At 36.8% G+C, this 21,848-nt stretch overlaps 2 protein-coding genes and 1 long non-coding RNA gene across 3 annotated transcripts; 2 read left to right on the top strand and 1 right to left on the bottom strand.

The window, feature by feature from the left end:
- The first annotated feature begins 2,679 nt into the window (after positions 1-2,679).
- Positions 2,680-4,017, top strand: LOC116160155. Its single transcript, XM_031473293.1, has 3 exons — positions 2,680-3,239; positions 3,294-3,452; positions 3,502-4,017. Exons 1-3 carry the CDS (start codon positions 2,976-2,978, stop codon positions 3,991-3,993), a joined length of 915 nt encoding a protein of 304 aa, XP_031329153.1. The 5' UTR covers positions 2,680-2,975; the 3' UTR covers positions 3,994-4,017.
- Positions 3,935-5,712, bottom strand: LOC116160154 (putative nuclease HARBI1). Its single transcript, XM_031473292.1, has 3 exons — positions 5,165-5,712; positions 4,933-5,080; positions 3,935-4,884 (listed from the first exon to the last, which is right to left on the bottom strand). Exons 1-3 carry the CDS (start codon positions 5,476-5,478, stop codon positions 4,114-4,116), a joined length of 1,233 nt encoding a protein of 410 aa, XP_031329152.1. The 5' UTR covers positions 5,479-5,712; the 3' UTR covers positions 3,935-4,113.
- A 1,799-nt stretch (positions 5,713-7,511) lies between these two features.
- Positions 7,512-8,124, top strand: LOC116159163. Its single transcript, XR_004142899.1, has 2 exons — positions 7,512-7,976; positions 8,031-8,124. It is a non-coding gene; the product is annotated as an uncharacterized LOC116159163 (long non-coding RNA).
- The last annotated feature ends 13,724 nt before the right edge of the window (positions 8,125-21,848 follow it).

The following is a 21,848-nucleotide window of genomic DNA, read 5'->3' as shown; positions in this document are numbered from 1 at the left end:
TAGGAATTGGCTCATGTAGTAGTCGATCCAGAATATTTTGCTTGCCACCCAGCTTTGAATTTGTGGTATTAGCCTCCTTGTCCACTCCGCCTTTTTTGTCTTGTCCCAGTCCGACTGCCATTTTGCCATTATCGTTCGCTTCCTTTCTACCTTCCTTCGTTTTGATCTCGTTTCTTTTTTTCCATGCCATTGCTAGAAGCTCTAAGGGTTCTCTTTTACTGATAATGCACAAGGCTTCTGCTGATACTGTCCTGTACGATGCTGTGATTTTAATATTCATTTGCCGTTGTGTTGCTTTTAGCATATTCTTGTATTTATCTACCCTTAGACCTTCCGCCCATATTGGAGCACCATACATAATGACTGATTGTGCACTCCCTCACTTGGTGCCCCACTTCACCACACTTGAAGCACCACCTGCTCCTGTCCTCGCCTTTGCACGCCACGGCAAGATGACCCACTTCCCAGCACCGATTACACCTCGTTTGTTCCTGCCTCATTCTAGTCCTACAGGAGGTCAGTTCCACCCGGAGGTACGCGTTCTCGGCCAGCTGGTTCGCCGAGCCCCTGTCCAAAATCACGTAGGCGATCTGTTGCCCCCTCTCGACCTTTATTAGTGACTTGACCCTGCACCTGGCCTCGGGAACCACCTCCCTTACAGCGGCAAGCACTTCATCGGGCGTCGTTACCGCGTCCAGGTCACGCACTTCAATCGTCGCATTATCTTCTAGAAGAGTCACCTCCCTTTCCGAGATGACCGCTTTGATTTTCCCAAGGATCGGCGCCGCCTTGCCGACTCCCTTTTCCACCCGGAGTAAAAGGTCCCCGGCCGCTGTCCTCGTGATCGCCTCGATTCTGGTCTTGGCCCCGCTCATATCTGTCATCCTTATCTTCCGGAGTATCTCCTCTAGATGGTTCTCGTTCTTGAGCCTCACGAGAACAGCCTCCGGACGAGACCTCTGTCGGGGACAACCTAACCTAACCTAATCTATCAACCCTTTCCTCTCTCTAAGACGTTAGTAGTTCGGCCGGGTATCGCCAATTGGCATTCTTCACCGCCGAGGGCTGTCCGGTGGCAGGTGTTCGCCATCTGGATGTTAGCCTAGTGATTTACTGTTGGCCTCTCAAGCTTATACTGCCCTCTCTCTCTCTCGTCCCTCTCGTTCTCTCTTGCTTATAATTCCATTTATGTAGTTCTTCACCCGATTCCACTTCTCCTCAGACTCGGTCATCTCCTCGCAACTCGGAAATATGCCAGAGCTCATGTGTTAGCCATAAGTAAACGATTTTATGGGAATGTACTGATAGCAGCTGAAGTGTCTTCTTTTCTATTACATCTAAGTCGTTCATTGAAACCATACTCTCTTTTTAGGTAACGATGGATTTATCGAAGTTACAAGAAGATAATGAGTATAAGCAAATGACATCTGTAACAGATGTAGACATGTGCGATTTAATAAACAAAAATCAATTTGGTTTGAAAGATTTGCTCAAATACGGGAACTTCACTGTCTGCCCTTGGAAGCAGGTAAATATTCAGATCTCCTCCTCACATCACTAAATAGATTTTCAGGCATATTACGAAGTGCATAATGCGATGATCGATCCGTCAAAACTACCACCGACTGCCCCTGCCGGAAAGTATATAATGAACACTAAAATTTTTAGTGGAGCCACCGAAATTATACACACTCGTTTCACGGGGATATTAAAAAAATAAGTGGAATGCAAATTGCAGAATTGTTGTAGCGTTTATGGTGGTGGTGGTCATTATTCCATACTTTGCAAATATTAAAAACGCTGTTGAGTATGTTGAGTGTTTTAATGGGTAAACGCATATCCCCCAATCAAGTTGTAAAACAAAAGATACGCGCTACGGAAAGTTATCGCAAAAAATAATCTCGCTCTGAACCAATCGATTCGAAAGGGCCGTAAAGTTGAGTGTGTTTTTATGGCTAATCGAAAGGTTCACGCTAATGCCTACGGTATTTGGAGGCGACGTGTAACGTTTAAACAAATATTTGATTGTTTTATCTAGAAACCCTAAACAAGATTTATGACAGTGATCAGTATTAATAGCCAGGATAAGAGGCAGGGTGCGAACAAGAACCTTTTAAATTATAAGGGAATTAATTTGGGAAAAAAGCAATATTTTGCAAGCACACAATTCTAAATTTTATAGTCATTACACATTACATCCAATTACGTGTACATTATTAAGCTTATCTTTACTAGTTATATATATTCTGGTGATCTTATCAACAAACGTTACTAAAACAAAATTGTTAAAAGTCGAGGGGTGTCACAAGTAATTTTTGGTGTACAAAAGACAAATGTGATTTTATATTTCAAAATTACACGAAATTACTTATCGAAGTATGTAGATTAATTACAAGTAGGAAAATTATTATTAATAATATAATAATAATATTTATTTCCATCCAGTAAATCACAGATTAAGGGTGCGTTTGCACGCCATGGTGTAAGAAAAGTGAACTAAGAAGTATTTTTGAAATATTCGTTGCTTTGTGCTGCCATCCCGAATCCGCGATCCCTATTTGTACTTCGTTAGGTCGCTGACACTCGCATACATTCGTCTTGAGATAAAATTAAAAATAGTATTTTGCTTATCTTTGGTTACCACCTGTAACTGTAAATATCGTTCCGTACCTCTAAAAGCCGTCTTACACTGAGCAATTTCTTGCACAAGATATATTGCACAATTTAAATTGCATAGTATCATACAGGAAATTGCATGCAAAATTACATTGCAACAAATTATTGCATCAAAAATAGAACCGGTGCTATTTTTTATGCCAGTTTCAATGCAATTTTAAAATGCGCGTGCGCCGCTCGTTGAACATGTGTTTTCAGATCAGCTGTTTAGTGTTTTTCGAGGTGTTTTGTTTGACAAAATCTGTCTTGTCTTGTTAATTCCTTCATTTAGTTATTTGTGTTGCCAGTTTTGCGTTAAAATGTCGTGGACACATGAACAGATTTCTTGTCTTATTGACTTATACAAAATGCATCCGTGTTTGTATGTGGTAAAGGACAAAAACTACCACAACAAGCATGTCCGAAATGCTGCTCTGCTAACCATACTTAATAACATTAAACCGATAAGACCAGTTACCTCAGAAGCTGATGTCCAAAAAAAATTTCATGGATTAAGGACAACGTACGCAAATGAGAGAAGGAAACATTTAGCGAGTATACACAGTGGAATGGCCGAAAATGAGGTAGTTTGTATCACTTTATAGTGTATAATAATAGTAACGTAACCATTTAACTAGGTTTACCATCCGTCGCTGTGGTATTATGAAAAAATGGATTTCCTGGACGACCACCTTGTAGTCAGGAAATCTAATTCAAACTTTTTATTGCCCGAGGAGGGCAATGAAACATCACAAACACAGGAGGAAGATTTACTGGATTCATCAATTAATGAAACTGTAAGTAGCTACATTCTTTCACATCAAAAGTTGAACATTATATGTTTAGATTGTGGAACAGTATGAAGTAGATGACCAAGGAGTATTGGTACCTTTATCACCAGAAATTTCCTCAGATTTAATACCAGATCATCAGAGGTCAGGATGCAGTGGGTTAAAAAGAAAAGGCATTTCAGTTGACACCAGACCTAGCACCAGACCATCATCAGCGGGAAGTGGCTCATCTTGTCATCAGAATGATTTGGAACTTGGACTTGGTGGATTAAAAAAAAGAAGTCTTTCAGTTGATAACAGGTCTTCATCTGCAACAGGTGCAAAAGGAAAAAGTAAAAAGGCAGAAGACCCAGACCTAAAAGTGTTAGAAGCTGTGTCTTCAAGCCTTGAGGGAATTACTGATGCGCTTAAGCCAGGTCTCAAAAGCAGTGAAGATATATTTGGGGAGTTTGTAGCTTCACAACTAAAAAAAATAAGAAATGAAAACAAAAGATTGACAGTGCAATATAATATTCATACTGTTTTGCACGAGGCATTATTGAGTTAATATTTTACAAGATATTTTATGTTATGTACCTATATTACAATTATCCTTATTACACCGATACAGTTTTATTTTGACGTTATTACATAATCATCACTGTAGAGCACATGTGAACAATAGAACCTAAACTAATCCAATTGACTTATTTTGCCACTCAACGCTTCCGACAGTATTAAAATAATCACAAAATTTGTTTCTTGTAAGCAGAGCCTCATTACTTGCTCTAAAACCACCTTGCTGTGATATGGTTTCTAAACTACATGTTTCATTAATTTCATTTTCTGGTCGAATATACTTCTTGTTTCTTACAGCCAAGAAATTATGTAATATGCAGCACGTTAGCGTAAGTATTTCTGCTTTTTCAGGGCTTAAATTTATTGTGTTTTGCAAAATTCTAAATCTGTTTGTTAAGATGCCGAAGGCATTCTCTACTGTTCGTCTTGCCCTGGACAGTCTATAATTAAAAATTCGTTTTTCCACAGACAATCCCCTTAAAGGATATGGTTTGATTATTCTTTTTGATAGCGGAAAAGCATCATCTGCCACAATAACATATGGCACACTTAAGGCAGTGTCTGGTAAATGACGGTCTTCTGGAAAGTTTAATAGGTTTCTATCAATGCCTTTTTTTAGACTACTTTCTCTGTATACTCCACCATCACTTATTCTTCCATTGACTCCAACATCTACATATAAAAACTTATATTCCGAATCTACCAATGCTAGTAACACTATGCTGTGGGATCCTTTATAATTAAAGTAGTAGGATCCACTGCTTTTAGGAGCTTGAAAATTGACATGCTTTCCGTCTAAGGCGCCAAGACAAAAGGGAAAATTCCAAAGTTTTTCAAACCCTTTGGCCACGTTTTCCCATTCCAGAGTAGTTCGAGGCAACTAAAATATAAAGATAATAAACAGCCAACGTATGAATCAATTTTACACCTGTATATATGTTTTCATTAGGTTTTGTATGATAGCTTTACACACTTCCATTACAATAATACTTATGGTACTTTCATGTATTCTTGTTGCATACATTAAGTCTCTAAACGTATTTCCACTGGCCAAATACCTTAGTGTTACTGCTAATCTGGAAATAAGTTAGCAGTTTAGTACTAATGAAAGGTAAATTAGGTAATATGTAGACTGTAGAGAAATATTTCAGTGTACCAACCTTTTGTCACTTGGGATACTTTGTCGTAACTGAGTATCCTGTTTTTTAATGATATCATCTATAAGGGTTAAAAGCTCCATAAATGTATCGTTATCCATCCGTAAGAAATTCCTATATGCCTCTGGATCTTCATGAAGTAACTCGTTTTGCAAAAGCGATAAAACTCCTTTACCCACATCTCTTTTTTTTAACCATTCTTCCTGCCACAATTTTCTCTTTTTGTTCTTTCTGGCAGCGCGTCTTTTTAGAATTTTACGAATTACACATATACCGATCAATCCACTGACAACAGATATTCGTCTTTCCACATTCATTGTATACAATAACAAACAAAATAAATTATTGAAAACTTGTGGTAATTATAGGTTGGGGTTGTATGATTGTCAGCTGGTATAAATTATAGTATAAATGCGCAGAATCCTCGGCTATATCTTGCACAAGAAATTGCATAGTATAAAGCAGTCAGCTCACAAATATTTGCTACATTTTATAGCACAAGAAATTGTGCAATTTCTTGCGCAACAAATTGCATAGTGTAAGACGGCTTTAAAAAGGGAATTTAGTGATCTTGCGAAATAAATTCTACCTAAAAATACTTATTTACCATAATATGCGGTTTTGTTCAGTAATTCAATTGAATGCCAATAACAGTGCCTATAGTAATTGTAATTCCTGAAATGCCATTCAAAGTTGGGTTATGTTATGGATTATGTTTACCTGATTTTCTATTAACTGCAAAATAACAAAAAAAACCAGTACCTACCTAGGTAAGTAAAGTTGAGGATCTTTATTTTAATATAGTTCTATTAATGGATTGTTTTAGGCTATCCTTCGACTGTACACATTTCCGAAGATTGACTTCCGACACCGAGTACATTTTTTTCCGATTATCATTTTACCGAACGATGTCATTGCAGTGCGTTTATATAAGGCCATCGGTCACATCATGATCAGAACACGGTGCGGTCAATTATTGTAACCGTGTATTTCTGTACTGTTCATGTTCTGACCGTAACCTGACCGATAATAATGTGAATCGGCCTTAAGGAATACTCAGCCTTTATGATCACAAAGGACAATCCACGCAATATTTTTAGGAAAACCAGATTTGCAAGTCAGCAATACTAACTCATAATTGAATGTTATTTGTTTGGGTGTGAAATCATATTTTGATATAATACCGATAACATTGAGATCCTTCACTCAACGATTGAATTATTCAATGCCGATAGTATGTAGTTCATTCAAATTATGGGAACCAAGATGGCATCCAATCGGTGGGGTTTCGTTATTATTAATAGTGCTTAAATTTAGTTGTAAGTGACGTGTACATTTATTATCGAATAAATATATAATCTTCAGTTACTGATTTCTTGCAGAGTTGTCTGATAGCACTTCCGAGGTGTAAATACCATCGTACAAGTCGACAGTGCTATTAGATAGCAACTTGGGCGAGAGTATTCTTGCCCATAAGTAGCGCTTCGTCTGGTAAACGTAAGCAGTATTAACACTGTATTATCAATTCAGAAACACCATCCCACATAACCTCTTTTTGTTGTAAGCTCTGAAATTTTTATATTAATTAATTATAACGTAGAGTGAAAAATCCCATGATCCTAAACTCAATGTTTATAAATACTTCTTTTGCCAGTTTCCTAACCCAAATTTTGAATGTAGGTAACGTTAACCAGTGTAATTCCTACTTATGGTACGGTTTTTTGCTGGATACATTTTATCTGCATTAATAACCAACAAAGCCAATAAAAGGAATAAGTTATACTGCTAAAAAATAGATACATTAATACATTCCAATAAGTACTCCAGTTTAAATTTCCCGCTTTGTAAGAATAGTATACCGTAGCCATCTTAGTGGATACACGTTGAACTACACTGAGCACAGATTTCTTTTCTATAATTGTTTTACGAGTTATTCTTCAAGTGTACGGAGTTCATACCGTTTGTGCTTTAGAAACCACGTATTATCCATTTTTACATCACGTTTTATTCCTTATATGTTCAAGAATCTGGAGAAACAATTTATATTTCAAAAACTTCTTTGACCTTTGAATTATACACAAAAGATTGCCATTGCAATCGAACGTCTACTTTATACACTTTCAGAGAATGTGCTATGAGTTTTAGTGCAATATAAACTGTTTACTCATAATTTACATACATTTAAGAACAAGAAACAACAAACATTTCCCAAAAAAAATGTCTAGTTTTTAAAAACGGTATGAATTCCGTTAGGCATGTTTCCCATAAGAAAGCTATTGTGAGATAGGCAACACACAATACTGATAGCGCGCCCTTAAGGATATTGGACATTTTTCACAAACAATTAAAAATAATATAAACACGTATTCGAATATATATAATCGCCGCCACAAGAGAAGAGCCCTGCGTCATCATCTACAAGCGTGTGATTTAAGATTTAAAATCAAAGTCAAAATAGTTCCGTAATAATCAATATTAAAGTTGTTGAAAAATGTACTAGATGGCGTAGTTTCGCAAAGGTTTAAAAAGAGCAACAGCAAATCCCAATTCAGTTGTTTACTTGTCAAATTTAGTTATTAGGTAGGGGAAAGAAAACAGCTTATTTATACAAAATCGAAGAAAACTTTAGACGTTTTGGTGTAATTACTGTATCAATTCAAAAGGTGAGCCATAAGCTTCGTTGTTTTATCATATAACAGTTAGAAATTAATTTTGTAGGTTATATCATTCTAAATGGGAAAACTGCTAGCAGAATTAGTAATTACGGAGGTAATTACTCAAATTACACCTAGAATCTAACAACAACTTATGCAAGGTAAGGATATTTACACCTGATTCAAAAAGATAACCGAACTTGTTTGATTTTTAGGTGACTGGATGAAATGTGAAGTTTTATACTATAAGAGCCATGCAACATTTGTAGGTACAGAAAAATTATAATTCAATACATATCCTTATACCAATTACATTGTTTTGTTGGAAAAATAAACGTATATTCATCTAATATTTAATCATCGTCTGATGAGTCTTCTTCAGAAGTATCGTCACCATCATCCACGTTAATCACCATGTCGCCTACTGTAACATCCAACTTTTCTTCACGTTTATACCATAGCTTTATCGTGTCTTCTGTATGACGAACACAGTTTGCCCAGATGGTTGGATCGCAATGCTGTAGAGCTTCGTTCCACATTGCAAGCACGTTTTCATCCTTGTAACCATCTCTACCGATGTGTTTGTCATAATATGTTTTTGAATGTGCCCATATAAGTTCTATCGCATTAAACTCGCAATGATAAGGGGCATGCCGTTTCTTTATTTGCAGTGATTTAATCAGCGAATAAAGCTCACTCTTGAATAGTGTACGATCGTAGCTGATGTTTTTCTTGTCTAGCCATGACATCATATCACCTTTTGTCCAGGATGATGGTAGTTTTTCGGCCAACATTGAGTGATACGGTGCATTATCCATAATAATTAACGACGGCTCTTCTAAATCGTTTAGTAAATGTTCAATTAGCTATTTTTTAAAGAGGTCGCCATTCATTTCGCCGTGGTAGTCTTCTTTCAATGATTTTGATGCAAATAGTAATGAAGCATTTGTTATGAATCCAGTGGCCGAACCAGCATGAATAACTATAAATCGTTTACCATCGTAGCCCTCAGGTTTTCGTACACTCTTGGCATCTTGATCTTGCCACGACTTCCCTGGATTTCCCTTTGAATAAATCCATGTCTCATCCATAAAAACGATTTGCCGAGGATTAGGTGAGTTTAATTCTTGCATGTAGCTTTTGAGAAATTTAGTTCGCATTTCCGCTATGCTCCATTTTTCCAGTAAAGCTCGGCGATTGGAATCTTTCTTAAATTTAAATCCTAGCGTGTGTACAGCACGATATAGGCTTCGGTCACTTAACAAAATGTGATTTTCCTTAAGCTCGGTATTTAAGCTCGAGATTGTGACATGTTGTTCTATAAAGAAAAGCTTTTGAGTAAGTCGTGTACCTACGTCACTAAATAATAAGTACTCACTTTGTGCATACATGTTGTAAAGGGTATTCCGAATGCCCATTTTGGAAGCCTCCGGGAGATCCTCACTTTTCATTTTCCTACGCGGTCGTTTTTTACCAGGGCTTTATAAAACTGGGTTAGATGCAGCACGGTTCTTGATCCGCTTTACAGAGGTAACGGATACCCCTAAAGCATTTGCCACACGCTGTAATTTCGTTAACGTAGTAATGACAAACAAAATCGTTATAATACTGCTTACCTCTTGTATACAGGAGAGGGGTAATAAAGGACCACCGTTTTCCTTCTCCCGTTGAAAATAGTCCATTAAATTCAGAACAAGCTGCTGTGCTTGTCTATGCAAGGTTTTTCCTTGAACAGACATACTACAGGCTAAGTGTAGGGAATGGATAAACGTAAATGAATTTACAAAGGAAGGAATAATTCTGAAAAGAACTTTGTTAAAATGCAATAAAGAACAGGAAAGTTGAGAAAAAACGTAGGTAAAAGAAGAATGACAAAAACGATCAAATCAGCATCAAATATGCATGTTAAACTTGACAAGCGTTATAGGTTATCTCTTTTCATTACATTTAGCTTTTCAAAAGCGCACGTCTATTATATCCCAAGAACTTGTTTCGTTCTCTGTCCTTTTTTGGGTTGCGCAAATTTTTGAGATGTAAGTATCAACACCTTGGATTTATGCATTCGTACATTGATGACGCAGGGCTCTTCTCTTGTGGCGGCGATTATAGTAAATTAAAAACAAGGTAGGTACATCACAGTTACAGTTTCTGAAAGGAACAAAGACGAGTAAAACTTATAAATAACAAAAATATAGAAATCACTGTTGGAATGCATGGTCGAGATATTTTTTAATTGCATTTTTAAAGCTGCGGGCTTCGTGAAGTTTTAGTTCTGTGGGCAATTTATTATATAGCAGAGGCCCCATGTAATATGGGTTGTTCTTGAATAAACTGGTATGTTTATTAGCCTGATTTAAAAGTACTAAAAATACGAGTCCGTTAATTTGCCCCCCCCCCCCTCCCCCCGCTTTCTTGTGTAAAATCACATTAAAAAAAAAGTGTGGAGATAGAGCAAAAGGGAAAAGTAGTAATAGTAATCTGAATAAGCTCCACTTAGTCTTCAGTTACACAAGAGAGGGGAGATTACTTACCAAAAGGGGGAAACAAGGCAGACTAAAGGCTGTATGACACTATGCAATTTCTTGTACAATTTCTTATATCGTTTCTGATATAATAAAAAAAATGTACAGTGTCATACAGGAAGCAATTTCTTATATCAGAAACTATACAAGAAAATGAATAAAACTCATTTTCTTGTACAAGAATTGCGCCGATTTCTGCGCAGACCGTGCAAATGCGTTCGCCGCTCTCGCTAACTTCAAGCGTCTTGAAATACGTCATCATGAACAGCTGGAGGCAAACCATAAACATTTAACATAACCTATTTCATTTCTTAATCTCATCGATATACAGTTTGAAACATGTCGTGGACAAGAGATCAGGTTTTGTCGCTTATAGAAATGTATGGGCGCCATTCCAATTTATATAACATTAAATCGCCCTTATACAAAAATAAACATGCCAGACAAACGGCTTTGGAAAATGTGGCCGTAGAAATCTCCCAAATTAGGCCTGGTACCACGGAAAACGATGTTGCAAAAAAGTTTAATGCACTAAGAAGTACATTTTTAACAGAAATGCGAAAAGTGAACTCTTCAAACAAGAGTGGTGTAGGAACCGATGAAGTATGTAGTATTATTTAATTATGAACAAGTAATTGATTGTACATTTTTTAAAGATTTATTACTCCAACTTGTATTATTACAAATCAATGAATGAACTTCTTCGGGGCTCAGGAATTGATGCAAGAAGGTCTGTCGATACTATCACTGAGACCCAGTCTAGTGAAGATGTTGCTAGCGAAAGCGTCACGATCGAACGGAAGTTCGATCAAATAGATGAGGTTATTATGCATTCCCCAGCATTCTCAGAAGAAGTAGGTATTCTATATCAAGCATGACTTTGTTTAAGTATTTTAAAATGCTTTTTACGGTTCTATTATAGTGTACTTTTAAATATGAAAATTCCCTTTTAGGTGATTCATGAAGACATTTCTATTTTTGAAGACTTTGCAAGCCCCACTGAAAGTCGGGAGAACACACCTGGACCATCGCACCGTGTGTCAAAAAAAAGAAAACACGGATCAAATACAGAATCTGATTTACGAGGCATGACAGATGCAATAAGTACATTAGTGCATACATATGCAAAAACCAAAGCTCAGACACCCGACCATATTGATGCGTTGCTAACGTATGTTGGTTCAAAGCTAAGGCAAATTCAAAATAAAAAAATATTTAATGAATTAGACTATTCAATTCATCTAACATTTGTCACATTTCGACCAGTGAAATGTCGAGATTTCAAATTGTTGAGCCAATGGGAACGAATTATAGTGACAATTTCACGTGTGGTATTTCAGCGACAATTCAACTCATGTATAAAAAATCGCATAAGCCGCAGTGTAATTGTCACTTTGACAGCGGCAAAAGTTACCTGCAACTTTTCCAGCGACAAATGCACTAGTGGTTTTTTCACTTATTCATTTTCGAACCAATAATCGCATTATCCTTACCCATATGACTAGTTTGACGTCTGTCAATAATTGATTAGTTTGGTGAATTTCTTGTTCGTTAAATTGTCCTGCCGAATTACACTCGAGGTTTGTATTTAAACCGAATAAATTTGGGTTGTGGCAATTCAAATCTGTTTCCTTTTAGCAATTGGACTCGAAAAACTGTCAACCTAAAAATGCTCCACCTGCGGTGTCGCATTTTTATTAGTTGACAGTTTTTCTCGTCTAATTGCTAGGCAACAGATTTTCATTACCTAAACAACCCAAATTTACTCGGTAAAATACAAACCTCTTGTGCAATTATAAGTGATAATTTCACGTGTGGTATTTCAGCGACAATTCAATGCGATTATTCAATGACATTTGTCAAACTTCCACCAGTGAAATGTAGCGAAATTTTGTCGTATTAACCGGAACATTCTTCTTAGTTTGTTAATCAATTTCGACAACCGACTTATCACCACATCTTTTAATTTAATCACTCATAACGAATTAGCTTGGAGCACAAAAGTTCGAATAGAATCAATAGCAAAATGAAAAGCAACTTCCCTAATTTATTTTGACGTTTATTGTTGTCATGGAAATACATTCGCGTGGGTAATTATGCTTAATTTTTCTTTGGATTCATTGAATAGTCCTCCGAATACCATTCGTAGTCGAAGTATTTGTAGATTATTTTTGAGCTGCTGCTCCACTCATGCTAGTTACGCTTAGCGTAGCGTAACTAGCATTCGTGACAGCACCTCAAAAATATTCGACAATACTTCGACTACTTATGGTATTATATATGAAAATACAATTGTTGATGCTGTTAGGGATGCTGTGGCGAAAGATATGGAAAATTAATGGATTTCTTTTAATAAACATTTATTATTTTTATTACATATTGTGTTTTCAAATAGCTTCCTCTTACCAATCTACCTTTCCAATTACGGAAATGAAGTACTCTTTAAATTCGTCACGAATTTTCTGTGCCGTGGTATTTGACCTCGTATATGATTGCTTTGGGACTTGGGTTAATGTACAGGTATTACTTTCAAAAGCTTCCAAAGTGGAGACTGTTGTATCTTTCTCAATTAAGGCTGGACAGTACACCCGTTCCGTTGCCCGAAAACGCGTGATTTCGTTCCACGATATCTTAATTCTGAGTGAAGTTGAAGAAGGGGTCGAATATTCCTGTGAAAGGTGAATGCTTTAGCTAGACAATAACGCCGGGGTTTACTAAAATGTTTTAAAATAATCTTTTTTTTAAGGGCAACGTCGAGGGCTGTTAGGGTGTCATATTTTGGAAAAGAAAAAAGGAAATAAATTTTCCTGGCGTTATTGCCTAGATATTAAGTTTACGAACGTATCTTAATTTTGGAAATTGTTCCAACTTCATTTATAGATAAGTTATCTTGGAAAAACAACTTAAAAGTTTTCCTCAAAAGCGCGAAAAGATAGCTTCCGCCGCGTGGCTGGTTTTATACAGATAGAAAATGTGCATTATAATTGGACTAAGTTTATGTTTTTACCATCGAACACAAATTAATATTATAAATAACCAAATTTGGGGATTGACAATAGGCAACTATACATACTCCGTTCTGTATGTACTGTCCAGCCTTAAGAAGTTATGAAGTACAACACATGCAAGGGCTATACTTTCAACTTTCGTTGGTGATAGATTAATTGTTGTTAGAAGGACCCTGAATCGATTTGCCAAAATTCCAAATGCATTTTCTACCACCCTCCTTGCTCGAGACAGGCGATAATTAAAGATTCTTTTATCGTGGGTCAAATTGTTGCCAGGGTATGGTTTCATTACCTTGGTAGACAAAGCGAATGCATCGTCACTTATAATTGTTAGAGAAAAACTGTGACACACCGTGTATATACATTTTTCTTCAAGTGTCAAATATATATGACGTGTACGTGTAGACGTAGTAACATGTATTTTTCATATAAGTAGTTTTTTCCTTGTTTTACTTAAGTCTGGTGTTTGTTTCTATTAAAGCAGTGGTTTACAGTTCGTTATTTGCTTATTTTGAACTATAATCTCATCAATAATAACAGAGGGCACTTTCAACTCTCTACCAGGAAGACTTCTTGCATTTGGAAAATTTAATTCGTTCTTGGTTAATGCTGTACATAATTTACTGCGTTGAAAAACTCCACCGTCACTAACCCGTCCATTTACTCCTACGTTCACATACGTAAATCTATATTTTGCATCCGATAGTGCCAATAGGACGATCGAATGTTCTCCTTTATAATTATAATAATAGGATCTTTCTGATATAGGAGCTCTAAAGTTAATATGCTTCCCATCCAATGCACCCATACAGTTTGGGAACTGCCACATACTTTCAAAATCTGCACCTATTTTGCACCATTCTTCAACCGTATTAGGAGTCTAAAAAAGGCTATTACTGAACATATATATATATATATATATATATATATATATATATATATATATATATATGGAATAGGTACATTACTTACCTTTAAATGTATTGACTTTAAATGGGAATTAAAATATTATAAATATACTCGAAATCGTCATTTGACATTCTAAGAAAATTTTTATAGGCTTCTGGATCTTCTGTTTTAAGCTCCTGGTTGAGCATAGTTAAAACATTGGAACTGGAACCATCATTTCGCCTCGAAATCCAATTTCTACTCCACACTCTTTTCTTACGCGAATTTCGCATTTTCATTTTAGCAGCTATAATTGCTACGGTTGTAGCAGCAACAGCAATTAATACTAAATCGTTCTCCATGATCAGAATTATAGAAATAACTTAACTTCACAAACCAAACAAACTTCACAATCACAAATTGTAAACAATCGAAACTGTCAGTTGCCAGCTGTATCAAGTATCAAGTACCAACCTATATCCAGGTTTGCCAAGCCTAATTTTGACCAATCATAAGCCGCCTTTCGCCCAATTTGTTATATAAGAAATTTAATAGTGTCATACGGCAATTTAACAGAATGCAAGAAACTGTACAAGAAAATGGATACAATTTCATATCCAATTACTTGTACAAGAAACGATCCAAGAAATTGCATAGTGTCATACAGCCTTAAGAGATCCTTGTTCTGGTCTTGAAAATCTAAAGGAACAAAATAAAAGTAGCAATGCTAACGTCTGACACGCGAGGCTAATCGTACCGATGATAAACTATATTATACGTTGCCTTTATTATTATTATTGTTGGTAGAACATAGCCGTAGAAATTCTTATTTTCTCCCTGAAGCTTGTCAAGTCCCACTGATAAAGCCTTCAACATTTTACAATATTCCTCTAGGTACAAAAAATCTGCTTCTTTAAAAGACGTTTTCAGGTTAAGTCTCAAACACACCTCGTTTAGCTTATACTTGCAATCTAATAGTTGGCTTATTTCATCGAAATGCGAGTTCCACCGCGTCACACCAGGATAGCACAGATGATGTCCAAGGATTTCTTTGATAACCTCAGCAGACTTCGGAAATGATGATTTATTCCATAAATTGCTGCATTTCGCCATAATCGGTTTTATATAATTAACATTTATATATGCCCTAAAAATGTCCCCGAACGTGATTTTCTTAAGAAAACTCCATAAGATTCCACTAGCGGAAGCGTGATAGACTGCACTTTTACCATCTCTTTGTACATTGAATCGACCACGACACTGCTTCAAAATCGAAGGACCAGTTTATACACCTCTACTTTACACCGCGAACGCACTGTGTATTAAAAATACTAATAGTAATATCCTTTTAAAACCAAGTAAACAGTAGTTAAATTTCTGCCAATTATCCTTAGTGTATTTGTGGGTAGAAACTTTAAAAGTAATTGCCAAGAATAAATGCTCCGTCTCCCAAAAAAATCTCACCGAAACTCTTTAGAGGATTTAACACCCTGTAATAAAAAACTTTGACCTAATTAATAACTAGCTAAAGCTTTTAATAAGAGTCTAACGCGGTTGCATGTTCACCACAACTTCAAACAGAAACAGAGGTGGCTAATGGACGAAATGTATGTTGTAAAGTGATACGTAGTATACACAAGTTATCAAGTAGTTTGCTTAACTTAGACCTTCATTACAGAAATTCATCATTTTCACGGTAGTTTCAAGTTCGTCCCATCTAAAGGTAATTAGTTCTTCAAAGGTTTTTTTTTGTAACGTTAGGTATCTACTGATCTTTAAAATTAGGTTAAACAAGTAAAATGGGACTGGATACAGTCATATTAGAACTATGCCATTATACGGTTGAAATATGTATATATTACCTTAGGGCCTATTTAACTCTTAATTATCCTTTGCAATTCTTCGCATAAAACCTTATTGAAGCCACAAAGTAAACGATAATAATCTTCAAAACCACCGCGCTTAATTTAGAGCATAACAATAAGAGCGCAAAGCTATAAAGTTAGCGTAAACGAATTTGGATTTTTAATTACGGTAGCGTGGTAAAATTTTACATTTCAGTGCTTTGTAGGACATAAAAGTCTTTATGCAAGCGGTAGTTTAACAAGTCTGTTTGGTAGAATCGCTGAATTACTATCCCAATGTACATTTTCCGTTTATGTTCTTTGTATGATTTGCAATTCCGATATACTCGATAATCGATTTCGGAGTGTAATTGTTAGACTTTGAATTCAGTAGTTAATGAAAAAACTTTTCGACGTACTCAATTAGGGTTGCCAGGGCGTCAAACCTAATAGCAGCATGTATTAAAAATGTTATATATACTTCCCCTGTTTTTGAATACCGGTATAACACCGTTCCCTGGTTCCCATAACATCTTTAATTCAATATAAAAGTTTTTCCGCCAAATAGCCTTCAACAGCTTCTTAAGTTCGCCATTATTCCTAAATTGTGTCCTTATGCCTGTTTGGCCTCTAGATCCGGCTTAATAAAACGCGATTGTCGAACCTCGATTATATCGGAATTCACCAATGCTAAATAAACCTCAGTTAACAGAGCGGAGCTACCAACCTGGCAACGCCGCAAATTTCAAAGTCATTAGACTTGATTAATTTAAGAAATTGATGTTCTTCCCAACGCCATTCCGGGTAGTTTTCTGGATTAGCTTTAATTTTGTCGATCATATACTCAGTGACATGGAAATTGCAACACCAAGGAGTTGGCATTTTTTGACCAAACTTGGCAGAAACGTTTAACTACTAAAAGGTAACAATTGATTAAAATTTCATTCATATGGATCAAGTGGTAATGGCTTATTTGACAGTTCTTTCATTTTTTTCTAGTATTCTTATATCGTGTACGTTTTGCGAGATTTTGTTCAGTTCTTATTGTTTTCGCTTTTAATCGTTTCTTTTGAGGCTGTGATCATGCCTATAGATATGCCAAAGTGGAAATTACCGCGAATTAAGAGTAGTTGACAGGTGTCGTATTGTTGGTTTGGGCGGAGGTGGTTTTTCGTTCACAAAAATTGCAAGTCACCTTAACCGAAGTCAATCCACCATGATTCGTTGCAATCGGGCATGGATTTGGGAAGGGGCAGGATCGTCGTAGAGAGGAAAGGGAGGGGGCAGGAAAGGGTGGGGGGCGAAAAAGAACAATTGAAGTGCGGGATCGCCATCTTTGACTTATGGCAACATGAAACCGATCCTCTAGTACCAGGTCAATTGCCGATCAATTGTTAGCTAACGAAGGTCGTCCTGTAACACTTCGAACGGTTTACCGCAGAATCAGAGCTTACGACTTGCAATCCTATCGGCCACATCTTTTGTTACCATTAACAGCTCAACACCGCCAGCAGCGTTTGGAGTGGTGTAGGTTGCGACTGTACTGGAACCTAGAGTAGCATTGGGTGGGGTTCAGTGATGAATCCCGATTTTGTTTGGGTATGCATGATGCCCGTATGAAGGGCAGCCGAAGACGTGGGGAACGTCGCAATGTTGAATTTTCTGTTATGAGGCATGTGGACTAAGCTGTGGGGACTATGGTATGGAGTACTATAACTTATGGGAGTAGGGCTCGTTTGTTATTCATTCGAGGTAATATGACCCCCCCAGCGATATGTGGATGACGTGATAGAACCCGATATTCTTCCATCTCTTCAGCAGTTGGAAGACCCACTTTTTCAGCAGGATAATGCCCCTCCCCACATTGAAAGACGTTCTATGGACTTATTTGCACATGATAATGTCAATTTCTTGCCATAGCCAGCCAGATCTCCCAGTATATCGCCTATCGAGCAAGTTTGGGACATTATGAAGAGAAGACTGATGAACTTACCGCATCCTCCGCAGACGCTGCAAGCTCTACACAATGAATTAGAGGTTACTCACAGTTGCTTGGGACACAATACCTCAAAAGGAAATCGGCCGTCTGCTAAAATCGATGATACGAAGCGTGAGGGAGTGCATAACCAATAGGGAGGGACTACTATTATTATTAATAAAAATATGTTTACATTTCATGCTTTTTCTTTTAAATTTTAATCAATTGTTACCTTTTAGTAGCTAAACGTTTCTGCCAAGTTTGATAAAAAAATTCCAACTCCTTCTTGGTGTTGCAATTTCCATGTCACTGAGTATATTTATTTATTTATTATACCTCTCTTGTTCTGGGCCGTCAACAGGCTTGCGCCCATTACAGAGTGAGCCGCATAATGCTTTTTAGAGGTGCCTCTGCAGAAGGTCTTAAGTTGTTCTATACTACTCCGGTATTTACCTTACGAATTATGAAAACTGCAGGAAAACCTAATTCGGAGTAGTCGGCAGCATGCTCGAAACTGGTCTAAGGTAATTCCCATCTCTGCCACAGATTCACCTCAACCCAGGTTCGAACACTCGACCTCCGGATTTATAGTCCAAAGCTCTACCACTGAACCATAAAGCCGGTTAATAATCATGAATTATTATTTACCTTTGGGGTGCGTATACATGATGAATGTTACCATCTAAGTGGTCAAGCAACTCATCTAGAGTACTGTATGTGCTGTTATTGCGTAGATGGGTAGTTGTAGTTCTAAAAAAAAATACGGTAATGTTATTATCATATCTTGAACCTATTGGTAAGACAATTACACAAAAAAAATCATATTTACCTCTCAGTTTGACCACCCTCGTCTTCGGTAACCAAATTGATGATGTCTTCCTGTGGTTGTGCTGCAGTTGCTTTGCAGCATATCCGTCAGTGTAGGTAAATTGTCACTCGATTTTTTTTGAATACTTTTTGTTGTTGAAAACTTAACGCGTTTTGATGGCGGCATCGTAGCGATTCGTGAACTGTTTCATGTATGGCATGGGAGTGGGTATATACTCAGAAAATTTTGTTAACGTTAGCATAAACTCTCCCGGGACGTAGACTTTGCCCAGGCAGGTTGACTGTTAAAGGTCTAAACAAAAAAAAACTGCAACTTACACCTGCCGATAAGAAAATTCTAAGTAACATTAGGATAAACTCTCACGCTATGTAAACTTTGCTCAGACAGGTTAAAAGTCAAAGAAACCCACACTTGCCGATAAGAGAATTCCAAGTAATAGAAGAAAGTAGGTCATGCGCGTGCAACAACCTTTGCATTGCACTTATAAAAGAGGATTTGTTTCTGTTCCGAGATTCACTTACGTATAGAGTATCTTTCGGATGGTGTCTCGGTTGTTACACCTAGGCGATCTAATCGCACAAGTGTTGGGTAACTGTGCTGCATTTCTAGGATCTACACAGATATATAATAATAATAATAATAATAATAATAATAATATTTCTTTATTAAGGGGTAGGAAAAGCTTTGCAGCCATCAATCCCCCCTCTACAAGCTTACATGACAATAAGTGGCATTCTACACCAAAAAATACAATAATATAGCGATAGAAGAAATCAAAACAAACAATAAAAGAAGAATGAAAGAGTAGTAAAGAATCTATCAAAAATTTGTGACATCATTTTTTATGATATTCAAACACACTCGAGTAAAAGTCTTACACTCTCCAATCAATTGTACACTCACTGGTAAATTGTTCCATTGTTTTGCCGCCTGCACATAAAACGATAAAAATTAAAACCCTTTGATCGGCAAAGTAAGTATGGAATCTGTTTCGAGTATCGGCAGTGAGTTCGTTAACCTAACTCGACATTCCGCAAAACTCTTAAAAAAGAAATCTGAAATTGTTAAACACATTTCAATCGCTAAAACCAACATCGGAATATTGCAAAGAGCTATTCTTAATCAAATTCATTTGAATAATCCGAATGAAAATTCTTCGAGACTCGAATCTAATTTGGCTCTCTTGAAAACCTATTTGGTTACGTTACAAGAGCGATTAAAGAATTTTTCCTCGAATAAAAGGGGTTGTGGGATCGATGTCAACAATAAAAATCGATCACGTAAACTAGCGTACCCATTAGACTCCTGCTTCAATGGCCGTTTAATTACAGGTGTTATTGCTAATTTTGATTATAAGGATCCCCTAATTTTTATAAATCATGCGTACGATTGTTAAAAAAGCATACGCTTAAATGTCACAAAGTCAATAAGTGATCCATTCGATTGCCTAATGACTCGGAAAACATTCTAAAATTTACACATTATTCTAACATGGAGAAAGTACCATTTACTATTTACGCGGACCTCGAGTGTATCTTGGAAAAATGTGATAAAGTCAATCTTCCAGATGCCAATACCACACTTTACCAAAAGCTACTCCGTTTAGTATTGCCTTTTGCCGTAAGTGTTCGTATGATGAATCACTTTCAAATTTTGGTTTATTAAACGCTTGCGTGAGATTGCCGATTGGGCAAATGAAATTGTGAATACTATTGTTCCATGGAAGTTCTTAGTCCTCTTCAGATGCAAAACTATTTGAACGCTATAGTGTGTCACATTTGCGAGAAACCTTTTACGGAAGATCAAAGTACGCGATTACCATCATATGACGGGGCGGTACAGGGGGGCGGCTCACCAAGCATGTAATTTGAACTTTAACCACTCCCACGTTATACCAGTCGTTTTCCATAACTTAAAAAAAATGATATTATGCTGCTCCACTTTCGTTTCGTTTTTACTCCTTGCTGTGGAAAACAGACTTTAATTTGATGCATACGAACATTTACCTACCCGTACTGCTGTACATACACCCTATATAAACCAAATTAGGAATTACGTTTCTGCTGTGCTTCAATTAATATATGCCGGATCTAGAGCTTTTATCCCTCGTGGAGTTCTGCCGTCTACGATTTCCGGAAGTAAACAATCATTAAAAAAGATTGTAGTTTTGGTAGCATCTCGTCCTGTCAAAATCTTCGGTCAACGAAAATAATAATAAATAATAATCATATTTATTTATTTGCAAAATGTACATATAATAGCATAAGCACAGGAAGCAACATAACGTCAAATACAGTAAATACAAGAAGCTGAAGACAAAGACTCAACGATGAAGAAATTCTTCTACACTATAAGGGTCAATATTTTACGCCTCTCTATTGAAACTTCACCCTTTTGGTTAAATAATACGAAGTCACAGAATTACCGCTTGGTGATGTTCAACTGACCCTGTACTTGAAAGTAGTATTGTGGTTCCTTTTTAATTTAGGTTTGCCCTCCACAAAACTAAAGCACGCATTTCTTTGCGGATTTTCGAAGTTTTCTATTGAATACAGACATTTTACCTCCACTACTGTATCTTCATCTACCAATTCGTCTGGTGAGGCGCCAAGATAAACATGCTCCATGTCGATGAAGAGGCCGCATCGCTTTACTTCTTTTCCGGTGATACGCTTATACTCACGTATTGCGTCTGCTTGGTGCATTCTTCCGAAGGCAATCGCTTTTGCTTGCAAGCTATCAACGAGTATAAAAGTTTTTTCACCAAATTATGGTATGACGTGCTCGTTCTTCTTTTAGCAACTGCTCCGAAATTGGATGCTGTTAAATAGTTTTTACGCATTTCACGCCATAATTTGCAGTCATGTTGGTCCTGTGTCATGCGCTCTATGGAATTTCAATTCAACAGTGGTAACTTTTCCTTGTTTTCGTTCATCATCTATGTCTTCTTTTGCCGCATTTGGG

This window comes from Photinus pyralis, unplaced genomic scaffold (assembly GCF_008802855.1).
Source record: "Photinus pyralis isolate 1611_PpyrPB1 unplaced genomic scaffold, Ppyr1.3 Ppyr1.4_LG1, whole genome shotgun sequence".
Classification (NCBI taxonomy): domain Eukaryota; kingdom Metazoa; phylum Arthropoda; class Insecta; order Coleoptera; family Lampyridae; genus Photinus; species Photinus pyralis.
The sequence above is the reverse complement of the archived record's forward strand: the minus strand, read 5'-3'. Positions and strand labels throughout refer to the sequence as shown.

Coding starts and splice junctions, on each gene's coding strand:
- LOC116160154 (XM_031473292.1), bottom strand. CDS start 5,478: ATGAATGTGGAAAGACGAATATCTGTTGTCAGTGGATTGATCGGTATA. Junction 5,081..5,164: donor AGTATCCCAAGTGACAAAAG/GTTGGTACACTG, acceptor ACTTATTTCCAG/ATTAGCAGTAACACTAAGGT. Junction 4,885..4,932: donor TAATGAAAACATATATACAG/GTGTAAAATTGA, acceptor TTTATATTTTAG/TTGCCTCGAACTACTCTGGA.
- LOC116160155 (XM_031473293.1), top strand. CDS start 2,976: ATGTCGTGGACACATGAACAGATTTCTTGTCTTATTGACTTATACAAA. Junction 3,240..3,293: donor GTGGAATGGCCGAAAATGAG/GTAGTTTGTATC, acceptor CCATTTAACTAG/GTTTACCATCCGTCGCTGTG. Junction 3,453..3,501: donor ATTCATCAATTAATGAAACT/GTAAGTAGCTAC, acceptor TTATATGTTTAG/ATTGTGGAACAGTATGAAGT.